The sequence below is a fragment of the Lucilia cuprina genome, chromosome 6 (assembly GCF_022045245.1).
Source record: "Lucilia cuprina isolate Lc7/37 chromosome 6, ASM2204524v1, whole genome shotgun sequence".
In the NCBI taxonomy this organism is placed as follows: Eukaryota; Metazoa; Arthropoda; class Insecta; order Diptera; family Calliphoridae; genus Lucilia; species Lucilia cuprina.
In genome coordinates, this window is record NC_060954.1 from 26996372 (window position 1) to 27017894 (window position 21523).

Below are 21523 nucleotides of genomic sequence, written 5' to 3' on the forward strand. Positions count from 1 at the left end.
ATTAATAGATTGTAAACATTATTTTCATAAATTTACTTATTTATTGTAATTTCTTTTGTAAAAAAATATTTAATAATATTTTAAATACTAAAAACCAAACAAACTATATTCAAAAATAGCACAATGTAAATTTTTTACAATTTTCACTCGTTTTTTTAATATAATTATTTGTCCACTGTTCACTCCATGTTTATGTTTTTTCCTCAAAATTTTGTTTTTATTTTTTTTAAGTTCTGGATCATTTTTACCGCACTTCACTACACTTATTTACCATTTTATATTTTTTAATTTTATATTTTTATAAATTTAAGGCGAAATTCTTCATATTTTTCAAGAACTTATGAAATATTTTTCTAAACTGTCAAAGCAAATTAAATTGTAGGGTTACAAACTTTTATAATATACATTAGAGTTTCTCCGGAAATTGTAATTTCTATACATGACACATATTTGGAAACCTTCAAAAGGAAAGGGTAAATCATGTGCAAGGCATAAACTTCAATTTATCATTCTTGATTCTCTACAATATTTCATATAAATTTTTGTTTCATTTATATATATTTTTTTTTTTGGTTTGGGCCATCTCGGATTGACGCCGAAACACACTGGAACTAATTATTCAGAATTCTGTTTTTAGAATGTATTGTATAATGATCAAAAAACAAAAAAAATGTATTAAATATTTTTAATTATGCGGAGTGAAATTTAAATAAATTTAATTAATATGTAATTAATTTATACAGTAGGTAATACAAAAGAAAACCATTGGTTGACTTTACTGCAAACTAACTTTACGTTAGTTAATAAAAGAACCGTATTTTTATTAAATATCAAACATTTCTGTTTAAAAATATATATTTATCTGTAAAAATATTTATGTATTAAAAAATATTTTTCATTTATATCAAAAACAAATTCATCAACTAAGAAATACCCCTCCCACCTAAAAGATGTCTGTTTCCCACATTGGGCGGTCTGTTAGAAACGATCTATTGATTTGCTTCTCCTGTCACTGAGACAGGCCAATCAACAGAAAGTCCGTTCTGAATCCTTCGTATTCACGCACTTAAGTGTGCAAGTCCCGAAATCCATCAAGCGTCTGTTCCAGATTGGACGGCTTGATGGTCCGTCTGCTCCCAGTGGGACGGCAGTTTTTAGTCCTGGCAGTAGGCCAAAGAGCGTCAGAAAATAAAGAATGCCCCTCGTATACGGTTCGGGGCTTGATTATATCCGGAGACCCTATTCCCACCTCTGCAGCCGCAAGAGCAGCACTTGCTGATTCAAAGTCAGCTCAATCCCTTTCTTCGGCTGACAATAAGGTCTCCCAAGTGCCCTGTACGAGTGTGAAATCGTCGACCCCGATGTCGGATTCCTCTGATGCACCTCCCCCTACATTGGAAAAGTCGTCGAACTCGTTGTCGGGCTCTTCCAATGTATCCCTAGATTCTTCCCCCAGGCACAAAACACCTTCCAGAAGGGCTTTTGTTCATCGGCGGGCACCGAGCACATCGTTGAGCGTCATGGCGCCAAACCCAACGATGTTTTAACGAGAGACGAGAAATCGTCCCTCGAGTGAACGAAAAGCCTCCTGGCTAGGCTAAAGGGCTCCAATCCCCCCGCTGAGGCAGAAGTGCTTAGACCTGCTGCAGAGGCGCCTTAACGGCAACGATCTAAGGAGGAGACCCCTTCTTCTATGCCGAATGACCAGCCGACTAAACGTCAAAAACAGGCGCAAATCTATTGAGACGGCTCTTCATACACTCGTTGGCTTGGTAGGTCCGTTGTGGGGTTTGTCGAGAATCTTCTCTCAAATAGTAATCTCTAAAAAAGCTTTAAGAGGTACTCCACAAGGGGGAGTAATATCACCACTCTTATGGAATATGGCCATAAATGGTATTCTGGTAAAACTAGACTCTATGGCTATAAAACAGTCACCTATGCTGATGATAGCGGTGTCAGGCGATCATCTTGAAACCATATCTCAAAGGCTAGAATAAGCACTAAAGATCATCAGCTCGTGGAGTGTCGAATGTGTTCTTAGTGTAAATCCTAGTAAATCGGAATTTGTGCTATTCTCTAGCAAATACAAGATTACTCTATTTCCTCTTCCTTGCCTAAACGGCGAAGTATTAAAACTCTCGGACAGCTCCAAATATCTGGCCGTTATCCTTGATAGGAAGCAATCTTGGAGTACAAACGTACTCTCTAAAGCCATTGGGGCATAAATTCAATGAATGTTCACTGGCTCTTTGAGACAGTTATTAAGCCTATTATGCTGTCTGGTGGCACGCGCTTGAAAAGGCTTCACTCAGACAACAACTGGAAAAATCATGAGATCTACTGCGCTTCTTATCACAGGCTCTCTCAGAACAACTCACTATGCTCAACTGGCGCTCGGTCGATCTCCTTGCCAGGAAATTGGCTATGTCAACTGCGACCAGATTGAGTGTAACTGGCAAGTAGAAACAAGAATCATAGTTCTTATAACGAATAATCAGTACATTGTTGATTATTAGTGTCTGACCAAACGTTCGGGTACGGGTTCGGAGTTCGGTAAAAAGTGAGGTTCGGCCAATGTTCGATGTTCGGCGAAATTTTGACCGAACACCGAACTTTTTATAAAATGTATATTTACCCTAGTTTCGACTATAAATTTTTGATCTCATTTGTAACATTGAAATTTGGTTCTTATTCTCAAACGATCTAGACATGTCTGTCAGTCAGTCAAACTGTGAGTCTCTTAAAAGAACGATAGGATCTAAACTATTGTTGCAGTTTGATTTGTATTCAAAATGGAGAAAATTGGTTTACATTTGGACATGGACTCTATATAAGGTTCGCTTAAGAAAATGACTAACGTTCATAACAGGCTTAAAAATACTAGTATTTTTATGAAATTATACTTAAATTTTTTATGAAGAAAAATTTCATATAAATCGGCAAAGTGAAATTTGCGAATTGTGTTAAGTATATACATATATACATACTCATTATATACATATATTTTTTTTGGAAACTGTTATTTTTACTAATTCAATAAAATTAATTTTGATTTCGACACATATTAAAAACGAAATTTTGATCACCTTCGATCATAATATGATCATGTATAACAATATAATGATAAATACAAAAATATCATGATGAAATATTTAGTTGGTTTTTAATCATAATGATATTTTAAAATTGTTACAACGACGAAATGTTTAGACTGCAATCATAATTTAACCACAACCATGTTTTTTTCTCTGCGTGCTCTTACAAAGAATTATATCATTGTCAATTAATAGTTTAATGGTTTGTTATTAGAAAGTTACCACTCTCTGGAATTCGAAATTAGTTGATAATTGACCCAATTGCTAATTAAAGACCCTCTTCAATAAATCTTCCGGATGTTCATATTTTGGTTTTAAATGTTATAAATTTGTTGCTTTTTAATCATAAATTAGTTTTTCATTTAAGAAAAAAGTTCTTTGAAACTGAACAAAGTTAGGGTTCGGCCGAACTTTCAAATTTACCGAAGTTCGTTTTCGGTGTTCGGTAACGAAAGATATTAGGAGTTCGGTCGGACTCTATTGATTATTGTATTCCGGTACCGTCTCTAATGAGAAAATTCCAATATTATATCTCTTCGGAGTTTGAAGAATATCTCCTTCCGCCAAATAATTGCTTCCGTGTGTATACAGACGGATCCAAGACGACGAAAGGAGTTGTTGGTGGCATTTTCATTGATGAATGTAGTATCCTTCAGGCTGAAATATCGGCGATTAGTAGGGCAGTAAATTGGCTAAGGTATTACAGGGATATCAGAATTTATACCGATAAATCCCTAACTGGTGTGTTCTCTACATCCAAAATTGTCCATGAATGCCGCACGTCTCTCTTTACAATAAAGAGGCAGATCACTGAAAATTCTGCATTGCTCGCGACAAATGGTCGCGAGAACACACATGCTCAATATGCAGAGTACTGTGGCCACAAATGGATCCACACAGGTCTAAATATCTTCCCGGTCTCCAAAGACCGCAGCACAGTGGAATAGGAAAAAAAAGAGGGAAATAATTCGGTAACTTCTAAACGGTTAATCCGATTTTAATGAAATTTGGTATGCACAAAGAGGAGGTGTTGTGGAGTTTAGGTTTTGAATTTGGACCTTATAGGCCAACCAGGAGCTCAGCGGGCTATGTTAAATTTTTAAAACGATCCTATTTCTTCATTTGAGTTCCGATGAAATTTTAAAATTTTTACCGTCCTTACTTTAGTTTTTTGATAATAGCGGGTCCAAATATTCCCGATTTTATTCGCTTAACAACAAGTTTATATATCAAGCAGTGAAAGAATTATGTAAAAATCATGACAGAGTCCAAAGTTATAGGCATTTTAATTTAAAAAATTAAAAAAAGGCGATTTTTTGCCACTTTTTTGGGAAAAAAGTATTTTTTTTTTCTTTTTAAGTTATCTAAAAAGTTTCTAAGAAGATGTATATAGAATTTATACTTTTTGGAAAGCTGAATTTACATAAAATACGATTAATGAAACAAAACCTAAAAATTTTTGATACCGAGGGGACCAGGTCCATTTTAAAAAAACCCTATTTTTATGGAAAATTCAATTTTGAGCAAAAGTTCTCAAATCGCATAGTCGATATTAAATTATAGAGACCTGTTTTATATGACCCAATATGTTCTTAATCATTTTGTAACGGATTTCGATAACCCCGCCCCTGGTATGGATATAATAGACAAAAAACCAAAAAAATCCCATTTTTGGGATTTTTAAAACTTTTTTGGAAATTCCGGGATTTCTAATAAGAAAATTCAAAATTTATTAATTTCGGATTTTGAGTAAAAAAAATCTACCTATCTGTAATATTTCATTAAAAAGTATTCATAAATAAAATTTTTATTGCAATTTGAAAATTTTGTATCTTCGCAAATACTGAATAAAAAACTTTTTTAATTTTTTTTAAAAAAGTATTCCGCGATTTTTTAATTTTCAAAAATTATATACAATTTTGAAAAATAGACAAAATTACCTTTCCATTGATATATAATATGCCTACCTAATATTTTTTAAGCGCCAAATAAATTAAGGAAAACTCAACCTCTTTTAGAAAATTTACCTAGCACTATTATTTTCATCCATAAGGTTAACTCTTAAATTTGTTACATATATTGATGAAAATAATAGTACTAGGTAAATTTTCTAAAAGATGTTGAGTTTTCCCTAATTAATTTCTCGCTTAAAAAACATTAGGTAGGTATGTTATATATCAATGCAGAGGTAGTTTTGTAACCATGCTAGACGCATGGGTCTCCCGTTCAACGAGGAGATGTCAAAACGTGTATGAAGAAGAGACTATCACACATATTCTGTGCGATTGTCCTGCTCTGGCGGAGGCCCGCTTGGATCGACCTATTTTGGTGATATAATTGTCAAACATTCAATTAGAACGTCTTCTAGAGTTCCAAATAAAAACGTAATAGGCTACCTGTGTAAACCTAACCTAGCCTACATATTCATGTTCATATAAAACTATTGACAATTTTTCATTTAAAACAATGATTGAAAATAAACATTGTTTTTGAAATTTGTTTTAATAGAAATTTTTCTTTTTTTTTATCATGAGAGATATTTATATTTGAAAATAAAAATTATTTTAATCTATTCTCAACAAATGAAAATTTATTTTCAACAAAATTTCGTCTTTTTGAAATTTGTTTTAATAGAAATTTTTCTTTTTTTTATCATGAGAGATATTTATATTTGAAAATAAAAATTATTTTAATCTATTCTCAACAAATGAAAATTTATTTTCAACAAAATTTCGTTCGGTACCGAACACCGAACTTCGGTAAATTTGAAAGTTAGGCCGAAACCGAAATTTGTTCGGTTTTCAAAGTTCGGTGAACACGAACTTTTTACTTAAATGAAAAACTCATTTATGATTAAAAAGTAATAAATTTATAACATTTAAAACCAAAATATGAACATCCGGAAGATTTTTTGAAAACTAATTCCGAATCGCAGAGCGTTTCTTTTTGGTTTTTAAACGATTCATTGACAATGCTCTGTAAGAGCACGCAGAGAAAAAACATGGTTTTGGTTAAAATTATGATTGTCGTCTAAACATATTATCGTTATTGTAAAAATTTTAAAATATCATATTATGATTAAATACCGTCAAAATATTTCATCATGATATTTTTGTATTTATCATAATATTGTTATACATGATCACATTATGATCCAAGGTGATCAAAATTTCGTTTTAAATATGTATTGAAATTAAAATAAATTTTATCGAATCAGTAATATTACAGTTTTTGAAAACATAAAAAATATATATAATATAAATGTGTTAAGTATTGTAAGTATATTATACTTACAATACTTAACACAAATCGCAAATTTCAATTTGCCGATTCATATGAAATTTTGGTTTATAAAAAATGCATAATTTCATAAATATACTAGTATTTTTGAGCCTGCTATGAACGTTATTCATTTTCTAAAGAGAACCTTGTATGGAGGCCATGTTGAAATGACAGACATTTTAATGTTACAAATGAGATCAAAGATTTATAGTCGAAACTAGATAATTCAAATTAAATGTTTCACTTTTCTTAGCTTTTTAATCACTTTCTGGGTACAGTTTTTCAAATCAGCCGAAAAAACGAACAGTTAAAAATGCGTTTAGTACCTATGTATATCGGAAATTTATTGTACAGCCAAGATGTATTATTACTTATGTTAAAAAAATTGTTAGCATTTTTAAAATTTTTTAATGATGTAAATATATGATAAACATTTTATAAAAAGTTCGGAGTTCGGTCAAAATTTCGCCGAACATTGGCCGAACTTCACTTTTTACCGAACTCTGAACCCGTACCCGAACGTTCTGTCGGACACTAATAAGTATGTTTTAAAAAACAGTTTTTATTTATTTTGTATCTCTGCACACATGTCACATATAACATAGACAAAAACAAATATAAATTGTAGCAGAAAGAAATATTAACCGTTGTACTGTAATACCGCCGTCAAACTGTATTACCACCCTCAAACAAATATGAGCTGTATTGCCAACATATTACTGCTCTATCTCCTTGTTCTTGTTATACCCTTCGTGAGAACAGAACAACATACAAGGCAAATACACAGCTGAATAAAACCAAATACATCTCCACAAGCACATGTACATCTTTATCCAATTCACAGTGTTGTTGTTGCTTTTTCAACAAAGCATGATAAAAATGTGGCTTTTTTGATGAAATTTTCAGAGGTTGTCTCGGATTTTTGCTCATATCTCCGTTATTTATAGACCCATTTTGCTGATTTTTATCCTTACAGATAGCGGAGTTGATTAAGCCATGTCCGTCTGTCTGTTGAAATCAGTTTTTAGAGGTATGGGGACATACGCGAGATCCGAATCTTCAATAACTCAGTTTGACATGCTTTCGAGAAGATCGCTATTTTAAATCATAAATACATTTGGAAATTCTTAGTGTACCATATCCAAACAATATTTTTGGGTCGGTCATATTTACCAAAAATTAAAATAAAACAAATAGTGTGAAAAAAGGTACATCAACCCTTTAACACACATGAGAACCATTTAACACCGAAATTAAAAAATTAAAAAAACGCTATATATTTCAATAATGCTCTATATTTACAGGAATAACAGCCTTTTTTGACTATCGAGTAAACTTGAGGTGAACATTTTTTAAATAAAAATACTGTTTTTGAAACTAATAATTTATCTAATCCTTTTTACGATCGATTTTCAATCCAATATGTCTCAAGAAACACACTTTATGTGGTGCTGTGAGACATGTTAATGGCCTGGATAATTCGCAATAACTCTAAAATTTTTCAAGCAATTTTTGTATTTTAAATCTTTCTGAAATAGTTATTCTGTGCACATTGCGATTTCTTTACAATAAAGTTTAAAATGTATTACTAAATGGCCAAATTTGAACAAAATATGAAAAAATCGATTTTCCCTCTGTTGCGGCACCTGTTAACGTTATTTTATCAGCCTAATTTTTTGCATGATATAGCTTTATAAGCCATAGAACAATTCTTGTCGGATTTTTTTCCTTCATACAAGCTTGGAGCACTCTAACAATTATTTTCGTTCCCTGGTTAAAATTATCTTTGAGTAAATTTAGTAAAGACTTTAATGATTTGTAGTAGAATAAGCATAAAAAATTCACGTAATTTAAATTTTGATATAAAATTATAACCTAAATGATTTGTAGTAGATTATTTTAATTCTCATTAAGTTTATAAAAACAATTCTAGTTACTCTAATAGTAGGAAAATATTTCCTGATGTGCTAGCTTAAGCAACCGGCGAAATTCCTATGCGTATTTTACTTAAGCCAGCTCATCCTCAATAATACATTTAATTTTATTCAAAATTGAAAATATTTAATTAAAGGCTTGGGAATATTGAGTACACTAAAGACTTAAATTACACTGTGTGTAATTTTTCATGGTTGAATAACCATATACGGACACCACTATATGATAAAGACCAAAAATAAGAAGACCCGTGTGTTCCAGTTTTGCCCAAAGCACTTTTTTTTAGTTATAGGCCCCCAAAGATTTGGGGCGTCGGTGTCATTTTTGAAAAAAGTGATAATTTTCTCATGCTTATATCTTGCAAACCGTTCCGAATTTTGATTTACTCTCTGAGGGAATGTTGTTGCTCCTATCACAAAGAACAAAAATGTATATATGGAAAACGTTATCTTCATGATCAGAATCGCAAAAAGTATTTTTTTTAATTGTTTTTCTTTGTTCAGGTACTACAATAATGTACCTAAGATTTCAATGAACAACTTTCTATAACATACGAATTTCCTAGGAATGCTAGGTAAGTCGCAAAAGTGAAACGTCTAATGATTTTTTATTTCATTTGATTTTTCTTTACTTCAACATTAGGGTTTCCCGTGGAGGAATACCTCTAAAATGATACGTTTCAATGAACTAAATACTGGAAAAATAAAAAACTATTTTTTTGAAAAGGTCCTTAGTTTCCTACCTGCAATTGAAAATCAGTAAAATATGATCAAATATTTTTTTCTGCAATTTTTTCGAATTGGTGTCAAAATTTCCGCAATTTTAAGCTTGTCGCGGGAAAAATAATTAAAATTGTTGTTAGTGTATTTCTGGTCCACAAAACGACTTTTATTGTAAAAATTCTGAAATTGACTAATGTTAAATTTTTGGAATATTTTTCTGTATGAGCTAAAAATTACGACACAATTTTGACACCCACAAAAATCATTTTGTCGATCAAAAATATTCTACAAATTTTTTAAATTATTTTTCCCGTAATCAGCTCAAAATTAGGGAATTTTCGAATAAAATTACTAAAAAATAATTATGGGGTTAGGATTTTCAATCGCTGAAAGGTAACAGAGGACAATTCAAAATATATTTAATTTTTCTTTTGTTCAGTACATTACTGCGCATCGAACACTCTGTGTGATGTTAATGAAATATGTAAAGATGATGGAAGACAGTCTGGAAGCAACGTGACATCATAAGATCCGAATCAAAGTCAAAAAGGACGATTATTTGCGTCCACAACTTAAAAGAGTGCGATTAGCATATGCAGATCCATCAATATTATAAACATAATACTAATGCTTTTTTTAATTTTTGTAATAGATAGCATTGTATCACAATGTTGAAGTAAAGAAAAAAAAACAAATGAAATTAAAAATGTTTCAGGAAACTTTTCACTTTTGCGACTTACCTATCATTCCTAGGAAGTTCATATGTTCTAAGAAGTTGTTTACTGAGATTTGCTACTTATAGACCTAAATAAGAGCAACAACATTCCCTCAGAGAGTAAATCAAAATTCTAAACGGTTTGCAAGATATAAGCTCGAGAAAATGATCACTTTTTTCAAAAATGACACCGAGGCCTCAAATCATTGGGGGCCTATAACTAAAAAAGTGCATGACTTTGGACAAAACTCGAAGACACGGGTCTTCTTATTTTTGGACTTTTATCATATAGTGGGTTCCGCATATGGTTATTTTTTTCGTGTGGCACTGTATTATTTTACTTTAGTTAGATAGCTAGTTCGAAAGGTGGATGTACATATATACATACATCAAAACCTAGGCCTCTATCGGGCCAGTGTCTCAGGTTGGAATCGAACCAACCACCTCCGGTCTACCAGACTAGAACACTAACCCCTAACTTACCGGAGGCCAAAGTGGAATCTTTTTTTTGTATTTTTTGTTGCAAAAAACGATGCAAAGAAATGGGTTGGTAAAATTGACACAATTGTACTTTTTTTGATACAATTAGATCTTCAAAAGAACAATGGTACACCAATGACCCATTTTGTACAATTTTAATAATAATAATAATAATAATATATTCTATGAGTAAGTCTTTGGACTAATATAAAAACTGTCTGGTCAATGGACCAGTACATTGAATAATGGGCTTGCTTATTGATATGTACATACAAATATTGATTAGTTACTGAATGAAGAAGTCGACTTGAAATGCTCTTGTTTTATATTTGTTACAAAATTTTCAGAAATAGATATTTAGTGCAATCGGATTAAAAAGACACATTTAAATGCTCTTTTATACAATCAAATTTTTTGAGTAAAACATTATAAAGTAAACATTATATTTTAATAACATACCTGGAACTGTAACGTCTAAATCAATATCAAAGTCATGCAGTGAGTATAGATTGTAGTTTTTGTTGTCACCATTTTTATTTATTTTCTCCATTTGATCAAACTTGTGAATAACTAGTGACTCAGATGGTGTTTTATCATTAACTTCTTCAAAGTCCTTTTTATCATTTGGTTGCTTAAAACCCATACGTGGTTGTGTAATTCGTCTCGTAAAGGGATCTGATATCCGCAATCCTTTATTAGCTCGAGCTTCCTCTAAAATAGCTTTTTCGGCATCCTCTACATTACGTTTTCTGTTGCGATCATTTATATAAGAAATTAAACTTATACTGCTCGATCTTCGTTTATCTAATTCTGATGCTCTACTCTCCAGTTCTTCTATTTGCTGACTTAAATCTTGTGAAACTTCATAATCGCCACGTAACATCGCAGCATCTCTTTCTTTCATTAAACAAGTTTTTTTCATTGCATAGTTTGTGGGTCTGTTACGAAATCGATTTTTTTCCTCTATTATCTTATCCACATCTTCATCCTTAAATTCATAATTCAAAGCTTCTTTAATATCAGCTAATTTTTTCTCAATAAGACTTGATGAAGGCATTTGAACATTTTGTTGTACACAAATTTCACGCCATTTGGAAAACTCGCTCTCCGTGAATTCTTGATTTGAAATAAATTCAAGTCGAAATACACGCTCCTGATTTCCATGTTTCAAACGTAAACCCCTATTAGTACGGGTCTTACCTAAGTTATATATTTTAGCAGTTTCAACCACACCTACAATTTCTGCAACACGATATACAGGTTTTTGTCCATTGTTTCCAATACTAATACGAACAAAGCAGTTGAGTACAGTTCGTTCAAAAATTGGCAAATTTATAAACCTTTCCATTTTAAATCGTGATAAACGTATCTTGTTCAATTCATCTCTAGTGTTAATAAATCTGGTTTGGTGCTCTTCTGATTCTTCATCCTCTGATTCACTAGAATATTTACTGCTATTTGATGGGGTTCGTTTTGCAGACGGCTTTTCATCATCTTCCCAGTCACTACTTCCCGAATCATCCGAATAAATTTCTGATGCTTTGAGTTTTACTGATGATTTTCCGCCTGTAACACTTTCTAACTCATCCTTTTCATCATCTCGTTCTTTTTGTGCTTGTCGTTTAGCTTCTTCTTCTTCTAAAATGTATTAGTTTTTTTAAAGAAACAATTTAGTTTTTTTTAAATTTGAAAAGTTATCATAAAAAATATATACAATGAATCAATCAAGTAATTTGATATGTAAAATTTTATAAATTTTAAGAAAAAACTTTATCTGAACAATTATTTCTTAAAGTAACTTGTTTGTTGCAATATCTTATATTTTAATTTTCTATCATAAAAAGTAAAATCGTGATATTAATTAACGAGATTTTTCATAAAATGTGAACGTATTGTTAATTTTTTAGGTCAATTAAGTATTTTGCTTTTTTAGGTTTTTTTCGTTAATTACTTTAATATTGCTGCATTATTTATAAAATTTAATATTTTTATTACTTCTATATATTAGAATAACATTTTTTAGATGTTTTAGTAGTGGAACGACTAAATTTTGACATTTTTTAACTAATTTATTATCCTATATACCTATAAGAATTTATTAATATGTGAATCAACATGAAATCTATCGTTTTTTGATAAAATTTCGAAAATAATAAGTAATTTTGAATTGGATACATGATATATTAGATAATCAATGGATTTGGACTAAGAAAAAATGTTTAGTGAGGTAAAAATCTATATATTATATCAAAAATATTCTGGGTTTTTGTTCATTTTGTATTGATAAACAAAAACTACATTACGGAAACCCCATCTATTTGGGGAGCACTGTGTAAATTTTATTTAGAATTGTAAAATATTGATTCTTATTCAATAAATCTAACACTAAATACCACACTAGACACTATAATTATCACCATATACCACTATAGAACTATTACATTACATTAGTTTACATTATTAGATGAATACAAGTTAGGAGAAGTAATTATTTTGAATAATAATTAAGAGTATTTGGGTATTTTTTTATATACAACTAACCTTCGAGTGAATTTATAATAAGGGTTATTTTGCTACATTTCAATATTAGTTGATTAAATTTCTTATCTTGTATAAATTTGATGATTAAAATTATTAGAGACAGAGAATTAAAGAGATAAAATAATTAAATTAATCAAAATTTTGTCATATTACTCCAGTTGAAGAATATAAACTTTTTGTATATTATTAAACTTTATATTTTATATTATTTTATAACATTTTATTGGTAATATTGCTTGTAAAGCACTGATAACTACAAGATGTTAGCAAGCGATATAAGGCCGGCAACAAACCGGAATTGCAAGATCGATTACTGCAACAATTTGGGTTGCAATTACGGGACGAAGAATCTGACTCGGACAGTGGGGGAAGCCTCACCTTCAACAAATCGTTTAGTAGTAGACAATGGGGAAACTTCACTTGCAGTAAATCGTATGGTCGTAGAACGCGGAAATATTTTTTCACTACGAGATATTCAAGATGCAATATCTACTTTTTCCGCTGATGGTTTACCCGAAGTCAGACATTGGTTACATGAATTTGAAGACGTTGCGTGTACAGTCGGTTGGGATGATTTACGAAAGTATATATACGCTAAACAGCTGCTAAAGGATGCAGCAAAACTATTTATCAGAAGCCAATTTGATGTGACTAACTGGTCTACTCTTAAAAGACTCCTAACCAAAGAATTTGGTACAAAATTATCTTCTGTGGAAATTCACAAGATTTTATCGAACCGTTCCAAAGCAAATAATGAGATTTTCGTGAATATTTGTACAGTCTACAAGAGATTGGCAAATCCATAAAATTGACGATGAATGTATTATCGAGTATTTTATTCAGGGCATTAAAGGTTCTGCCATTAACAAATCAATTTTGTACCAAGGAGAGCTTAAAGAAAAACTGAGAAAATCAGAGCAGCTGGAGAGCCATCAAGCTTGAAAGTAACTGAATCTACTGGAAAACGTAATTTAGACTCCAAGATCGAACGACGTTGTTTTAAATGTGGCGAAAAAGGTCATTTAGCTAGTGAATTCAATAAGACTGAAATAAAATGCTTCAAGTGCAAAGGCTTTGGGCACAAATCATTCAATTGCACAGCAAACGACAAGAACCAGAAATTCGACGACAAAAACAAGAAGAAGAGGAGTGAAAACAACAACACTCATACGTTAGCTGATGATATTGCCTCGGCATCAAGAAGAATTTGAATTGAGAAATTCGATGATAAACCCTCCAGTTTTAAAAATTTTTGACCCTAAATCCACAACAGAAATTCATACGGATGCCAGTATACATGGTTACGGTGCAGTTTTATTGCAAAAAGACCAGGACTCGCAATTCCATCCCGTGGAATACATGAGCCGAAAGACTACTCCGACGGAACAAAAGTACCACTCATACGAGCTGGAAGTTTTAGCTGTTATTGAAACTCTTAAAAAATGAAGAATTTTCGTGCTGGAAATACTAACAATGCGTAAACAGGATGTACCATCACGAGTATCGAGATGGGCTCTTTTTCTACAAGAATTCGATTACAAGATAGAGCATAGATCAGGATCGAAAATGAAGCACGTAGACGCTTTAAGTCGTTTGACATGTTTGATGATAGAGGATTCGTTGGGTCATCGACTAAAACAGGCGCAACTACAAGATGAATGGATTAAAGCAATTCGGAAAATACTAGAAACCGGTCCATACGAGGATTATTTCATGAAATACGATATACTACACAAAGATCCTAATAACGAATTATTAGTAGTACCGAGTTCAATGGAACAAGAGATAATCTAAATAGCTCACAGACAAGGACACTTTGCTAGACGAAAGACGCAAGAGTTATTGCAAAAAACATATTATATTCCGAATTTGACGAAAAAAGTTGGTCGCGTTGTGAAAAGTTGTGTCGAATATCTAGTATCCGACGCAAAAAGAGGACACAAGGAAGGATTTCTTAGTCCAATTGACAAGGCCGATAAGCCGCTATTGACGTATCACCTCGACCACGTAGGACCTATGGAATCCACTCGTAAGCAATACAACTATATATTAGTCGTTGTTGACGCCTTTTCCAAATTTGTTTGGCTGTATCCCACTAAGAGCACAGGCACAAATGAAGTTATAGACCGCCTATCAAAATAGGCAATATCATTTGGCAACCCTAGAAGAATAATAACGGATAAAGGTACTGCTTTTACTTCCAACCAATTTAATAAATATTGTACATCACAGGACATACAACACCTTTTAATCGCCACAGGAGTACCGAGAGAAAATGGCCAGGTAGAAAGATTAAATAACATAGTAGTTACCATGTTGACAAAATTGTTTCGAGAAAAGCCAAAAAACTGGTACAAACACGTTGGTCAAGTTCAACAAGTTTTAAATTGCACGCCACCTAGAAGCACAAAATTCGCACCAGCTGTTAACTGGATTAGACATGAAGAGAAATGATACCTCAGAAATTCGCGAGTTACTTAACAGCTTAAATATGAAGAGCTGGACAACAATCGAGACAATATCAGAGAGGAAGCTAAAAAAAACATCCTCAAGATACAACAAGAAAACCGTAGAGAATACAATCGTACCAACCAATTGGTAGTCATTAAGCGAACTCAATTCGGTGCGGGTATGCAATTAAAACCCAAGTATCTAGGACCATACAAAATCGCAAGGAAGTTGAACCATATATAATATATATATATATATATATATATATATATATATTATATATATATATATATATATATATATATATATATATATATATATATTATATATATATATATATATATATATATAATATATATATATATATATATATATATATATATATATATATATATATATATATATATATATATATATATATATATGTATTTTTTGCAATCACAATATGCAAAAAATACTAAGCCGATTTATGAGCTCGGAAAGACCTATAGGTTATATAATATATATTATTCCGATGCCACGTTCCCTTCCCCTCTTTCTCTACATAAGTTATATACCGATTAAAATAAAAATCGGCATATTAATAGGCATATTAATGAAAAGAAAGAAGATAGAAAAATCTTATATTTCTTTATTGTCTTATATTTTTTCAGAAATATTCAACTGATAGATATTTTATAGCTTCATGTTTCTGTCTGATATGTACCTATTACCTATGTCCTTTATAGTCTGGAGTGTTATTTGCATATAGTTGCTATATGACATATTAATTGGTTCTGTGAGTTAATTTTTGGGATAGTTTATGACTTCTACATATTCTTTTTTTATTTTAACCTGTTTTGCTTCTATATATTACATTTGATTGATTGCAAATTATATAGGAATTTATTTGTGATCAATGCAGTACAATTTAATTGCCCTATAGTTATTTTATATAGTTTATTATCTTTTTAAATAATTTAGTTTTAAATTTTTTTGGTGTGGCGGCTAAGACTCTACTAGTCTCCGTTAGTCAACATTCTTAACCCATAAATTGTGGAGTTCAAAATTTCAAATTTTGCAATATTTGGGAATTCTCAGTGTATCATATCGAAATAATATTTATTTGTCGGCCATATTTACCACTTATGTAAAAGTAAATGCAGTTACTTTGGTCACAATCACACTGCTAGCTTTCGTGGATGTCCGGTATATAACGATCAAATAAAGCCAGAAGTCCTTTATATACTCAATATAAAGCTTCTAACTTCCCAAGGCTTCCTAATACTTATAGTGCTCAATATAGAAGTATCACAAATAAAACCAATCAGAAAAAATGGTATCCAAATGAACACAAAACAAATTTACCCATTAAAGATCCTGCTAAATAAAAAAATAACATTCTATAAATTTGTTTTTGGAACACTAAAAGTCTTAGCCAACACATTTTCGCTATCACTTCAAAACATACATTTTTGGGCTCTCGAATCATTACTAACAAAGGCAGACACTAGCTAGAAGCAACATCGCAACAGACTAGATGCCATATCTAGTGGCCAATCTACTTATTTGACTACAGACCTCAATAAAATTCCTATCTAATTGACTGTGCTATAATCAAAAATATAAACCGAGAATTTATTTCAGTGATCCCTTCACTGGACCTCTCGCCTACAGTTTCACGTTATTATAAACCCAGATAAACAAGATAAACATCAAACCACTGCCATATAAGTGAACAATGATATTTTGAATATATTTTATTATATATCGATATTAATGAGAACATCAAGGTAACATTTAAAAATGGTCCATTAATGGGGTTTTAACTACTGACAGCGCTAATTTATTAGGGAGTAGGGTTATTTGGTGTATTTAAATGGGTTGGTGTTGTTGTGTACTCATCCTCATAAAAATTGGTAGAGAGATCTCTTCCTATAGAACTTATCAGTGTCATCACTGTACTAGCATTTTTAAGCCATTAAAGTAATTTACTGATGGGGACCTTAAATAGGGGGTAGAAACAATTATGGGCCGATCCCCACAGAGTTTTGAAGAGATTTAGCTCACACAAAACTGGTTTACGTCGAATTTTATAAATCTACTAGTATTTTTAAGCCAATACTGAGTTTTAAAGCCATTTTCTGAAGAGGCCTTATATGGGGGTAGGGTCAATTGTATACCGATCCTCGTAAAATTTTGTAGAACGATCTTGGTTCCTACAAGTCATGTTTATATTGAATTTCATCGCTTTAAAAAATTTGGTTAAGCGATTTTGGCTAGCAAGGGACTTTTTTGAGTCGAATTTCACTACAATACTTGTATTTTTAGGCGAGTAAAGGGCCTTAAAGTATTTTTCTGATGGGGACCTTAAGTGTGGGGTAGGGTCAATTAGGGCTTGTTATACATAAAATTTGGTAAGGAGATTTTGGCTTGCGAAAAATTTACTTCTATAAAATTGCATCTATAAAATTGCGTTAAAGTAATTTTATGGAGTCGACTTTATATGGGGGGTAGGGTCAATTATAGACCGATCCACATAAAATTTGGTTCCTAAGATACTTACTTATGTCAATTTTCTTTGCTATATTATTGTTTTTACGTTCATAATTAACGTTAAAGTTGTTTTCTGAATGGGCCCTTATATGAGGGGTTGGGTCAATTATGGACCGATCCACAGAAAATTTGGTAGAGAGATTTTGCCTCGTATAAAACTTACTTCTGTGAAATTTCGTCACTATACTCGTATTTTGAAACTAGTAATGAGCGTTTAAGTAATTTTATGGAGGGGACCTTATATGGGGTCAATTATAAACCGAACCACATAAAATTTCATAGGTTTTGGCTAGTAAGACACTTACTTATATCAAATTTTATCGCTATATTCGTTTAAGCCAGTAATGAGCGTTAAAGTCATTTTCTGAAGGGGACCTTATATGGGGGGTAGGGTCAATTATGGGCCGATCCGCATAAAATTTAACAGAGAGGTTTTGGCTAGTAAGAAACTTACTTATGTCAAATTTCATGAATATACTTGTATTTTTAAGCGAGTAATGAGCGATAAAGTAATTTTCTGAAGGGGACGTTATATAGGGGGTAGGGTCAATTATTAACCGATCGACATAAAATTTGGTTTAGAGATATGGACTCGCAATAAACTTATGGGTGTCAAATTTTATCGCATTATTCATATTTTTAAGTCACTAATCAGCATTATAGTAATTTTCTCAAGGGGACCTTATATGGGGGGTAGGTCAAATTATGGTCCTATGTCCGCCATACTTTAATTTCGGATTTAAAAAAACTGACTTGTGCAAAATTTTGTGGCATTTGCTTTATAAACACCGAATTTGTGAAAGTTTGAAGCTTTTTACCCATTATTCCGGGGGTACATTTGTATGGGGACTATGTGAAATCGTTAACCGATTTTTCCCATTTTCAATACCAAACATTTCTGATCAATAAAAAATTTCATCTCCCTATCTCTATTTTTGTGGACGCTATCGTGTCAACAACATATAGACGGACGGACATGGCTAGATCTTTTTTGATGGTGAGTATAATAACCATGAAATACAATCCGTTGTCGATATATTTACTACAGTCCGAGTCACATTAGGAGACTACAAATATTCGAAATGTCCTATAAACATTGAGTCTTTAATTAAAGAAAAGAGAACACTCAGACGTCAATGGCAACAATTGCGATCTCCAAACTTGATCAATGACAAAGAAGACTTCACATCGCCTTAAAAAAATAATAAGAAATATAATCTGAGAAATTATATCTAAAATTTAGACCATACTAAGAAAACAAAATATAGTCTCTGGAAAGCTGTTAAACATATGCAATGTCCTACTGCATATGAGCCAACCATACGCATCCAGAATGGCCAAGTTCCAGTTCCGGTCTCTACCGTGAAGACGACAATCAAAGGTGTAAAGGCAGGAAAATCACCTGGTATAAGTAAAATTACTGCCGATGATAAGTAACCTGCCCAATTCAGCACTGACAATTATTTTGTCCATCTCGATGTCAAGTATTGTATATTTCCCTACCTCATGGAAAGTATCCGAAATTGTTATGATATCAAAACAGGAGAAAGATGTCACTCAAGTAATATCATAACGTCCTATTAGCCTGTTGTCTGTATTCTCAAATTATTAACCGTACACGGCGCAAAAAGACCACAGTATGAATACAAGAAAATGTTTCGCCAAATGATACTCCTGGAAACTTTTCTGTAAACAGGTAGACAGCGTAAATGACGTATCGAAGAAAAAAATCCTATCCAAAACTCATGTCCTATCGGAACCTATCTCGATGACACGTGTAGGAGGCAGGAGGATATGGAGGAGACAAAGAAACTCCAAATGAATTCTCTTTCGATTTCATCGAATAACATAGATGAACCGGTATTGGAGGAAGGGAAGGCTAACACGGAAATTGTAATTATATCTGATATGGTTAAAGGGACAATCAAGAGCTTCGCTCCCTATAAAGATGCAGGGCCGGACGGCATTTCCACCCGGTATATCGAATAACATAGATGAACCGATATTATAGGAAGGGGAGGCTAACATAGAAAGTGTAATTACACCTGATATGTTTAAAGGGACAATCAAGAGCTTTGCTCCCTATAAAGCTGCAGGGCCGGATAGCATTTTCCCGGCACTGGCGGGACTGGTTTCCGTACTTCTGTCTCAGATATTCACTTCATGCTTGAAATTCAGATATCCCCACATTAAATGGCAGGATTCAAGGGTAATATTTATACCAAAGGCAAGGAAACCTAGCTATGCGGCTAAGTCTTATCGACTTATCACGGCTTAGCAATATAGAACGCCTTGCCATTTGATACGAAAAACCGACGGTGAAGCAAAGGAAATCGTTTCTAAATATCCACTTGTTAACGCAAGTTTTGGGGTAGCCTGGCGCGATTTAAAGGAAGCATTTGAGGATCCTCGTATGTTGGTTTCCTTGAGAAGGAATCTTATAACAGCACTCAAAACATTAATAGTTGCCTTACTGTTCTTTCTATTTATAAAGTGCCCACTGATAATTTGGACTCAATTATAATTTTTATGTATATTCAACGTATACCCATATCTACAGTTATTTTGTAGGAACAGAGTGTTAAGAACAAAACTGTTTTGTCCACATGGAAAGACACTGCAATGTCTTCATGATCTTAAAGATACGAACTCGACTGACGTCTCATATGTTCTTTCTAATAGTTCTCCTTTTACTAAACTTCCATGCATCTAATGCCCTAATCAGTCTTACTATTTGCGAAATTGTCGTCAATTTAAAAATCGTTCAGTATCTGAAAGAATTTCTACTGTGGATGTTTATAACTGCAGTTGGTACTTATTGCCTTTCGAGGACACATGAAGTCAGAAGTTATACAGTCAATAATAACTGTTTTATTTGCAATAATATATAATTCTATGCTTCATCTGCAGCCTACAGATAATTCTATAGTTGAAAGATCTACTTTTTCTACTGAACAGAATACCAGTGAGGTTTTACGACCCACTAACTCCCACACTCGACAATCGCGTACGTCCACAAGTATTTCATACTAGACAGAATTAGTCCGTTTTGTCAGGGACTACAATGGTAAACATGATTCATAACAGCCATAAGTATCAGGTCCGTGCTTTAATAAACTCGGGTTCAGAATGTTTTTTCATTTCTGAACGTTTGCGAAAAAGATTAAAACTTCCCACTCATTCTGCGAATTCTTACGTTTCTGGCGTTTATAATGTAGTTTTTGGAGCTACAAAGTTTTGTCCTTTGGAAATTAGTTCAGATTTAGATTCTTCAATAAAACTATAAACGCATTTGCTTTACCAGTAATAACAGAAAATTTGTTTTCGACTTCTGTAAGTCACAATATTGAAAAATTGTTGCCAAATTTTTATTTGGCAGATTCTAATCTTTTTACTAGTAGCCTGTAGATATTCTTATCGGAGCAGAGTTATATCCGCGGATTATTTTATCGGAAATACAACAAAACGTATTGGGGTCATTATTAGCACAGAAAACTATATTTGGTTGGATACTTTGAAACATATATCGACAATTTAACGTATTCTACGTGGTCTAACACTTTTAAACCTTTAATTTATGATCACATGAAACCCTCACAGATGTTTATTTATGTTCCTACTACATTATTTATGTTTTTACACGGTTCTGGGGAAAAAGTCAAGGACTTCTTAGAAATCCACCTGCAGGACTTCGGTTCTGTGGGGAAAGTCGAGAGACTTTTTAAAAATCCACCTGCATGACTTCGGTTCTGGGGGAAAAGTCGAGA

The 21523-nt window shown here is 32.4% G+C and overlaps 1 protein-coding gene across 3 annotated transcripts in view; it reads right to left on the bottom strand.

The window, feature by feature from the left end:
* Positions 1-10432: 10432 nt before the first annotated feature.
* The window catches only part of LOC111686469 (RNA polymerase-associated protein Rtf1), a 34494-nt gene continuing 23403 nt past the window's right edge, over positions 10433-21523 (bottom strand). Inside the window, exon 3 of one of the 3 annotated variants that reach the window (XM_023448824.2) lies at positions 10433-11864. In XM_023448824.2, the coding sequence (XP_023304592.2) occupies positions 10627-11864 (1238 nt within the window). In that variant the 3' untranslated portion in view covers positions 10433-10626. Of the gene's footprint in view, positions 11868-21523 lie in introns of all 3 variants that reach the window. The other 2 variants (XM_046953882.1, XM_023448823.2) reach the window with 2 other exon arrangements.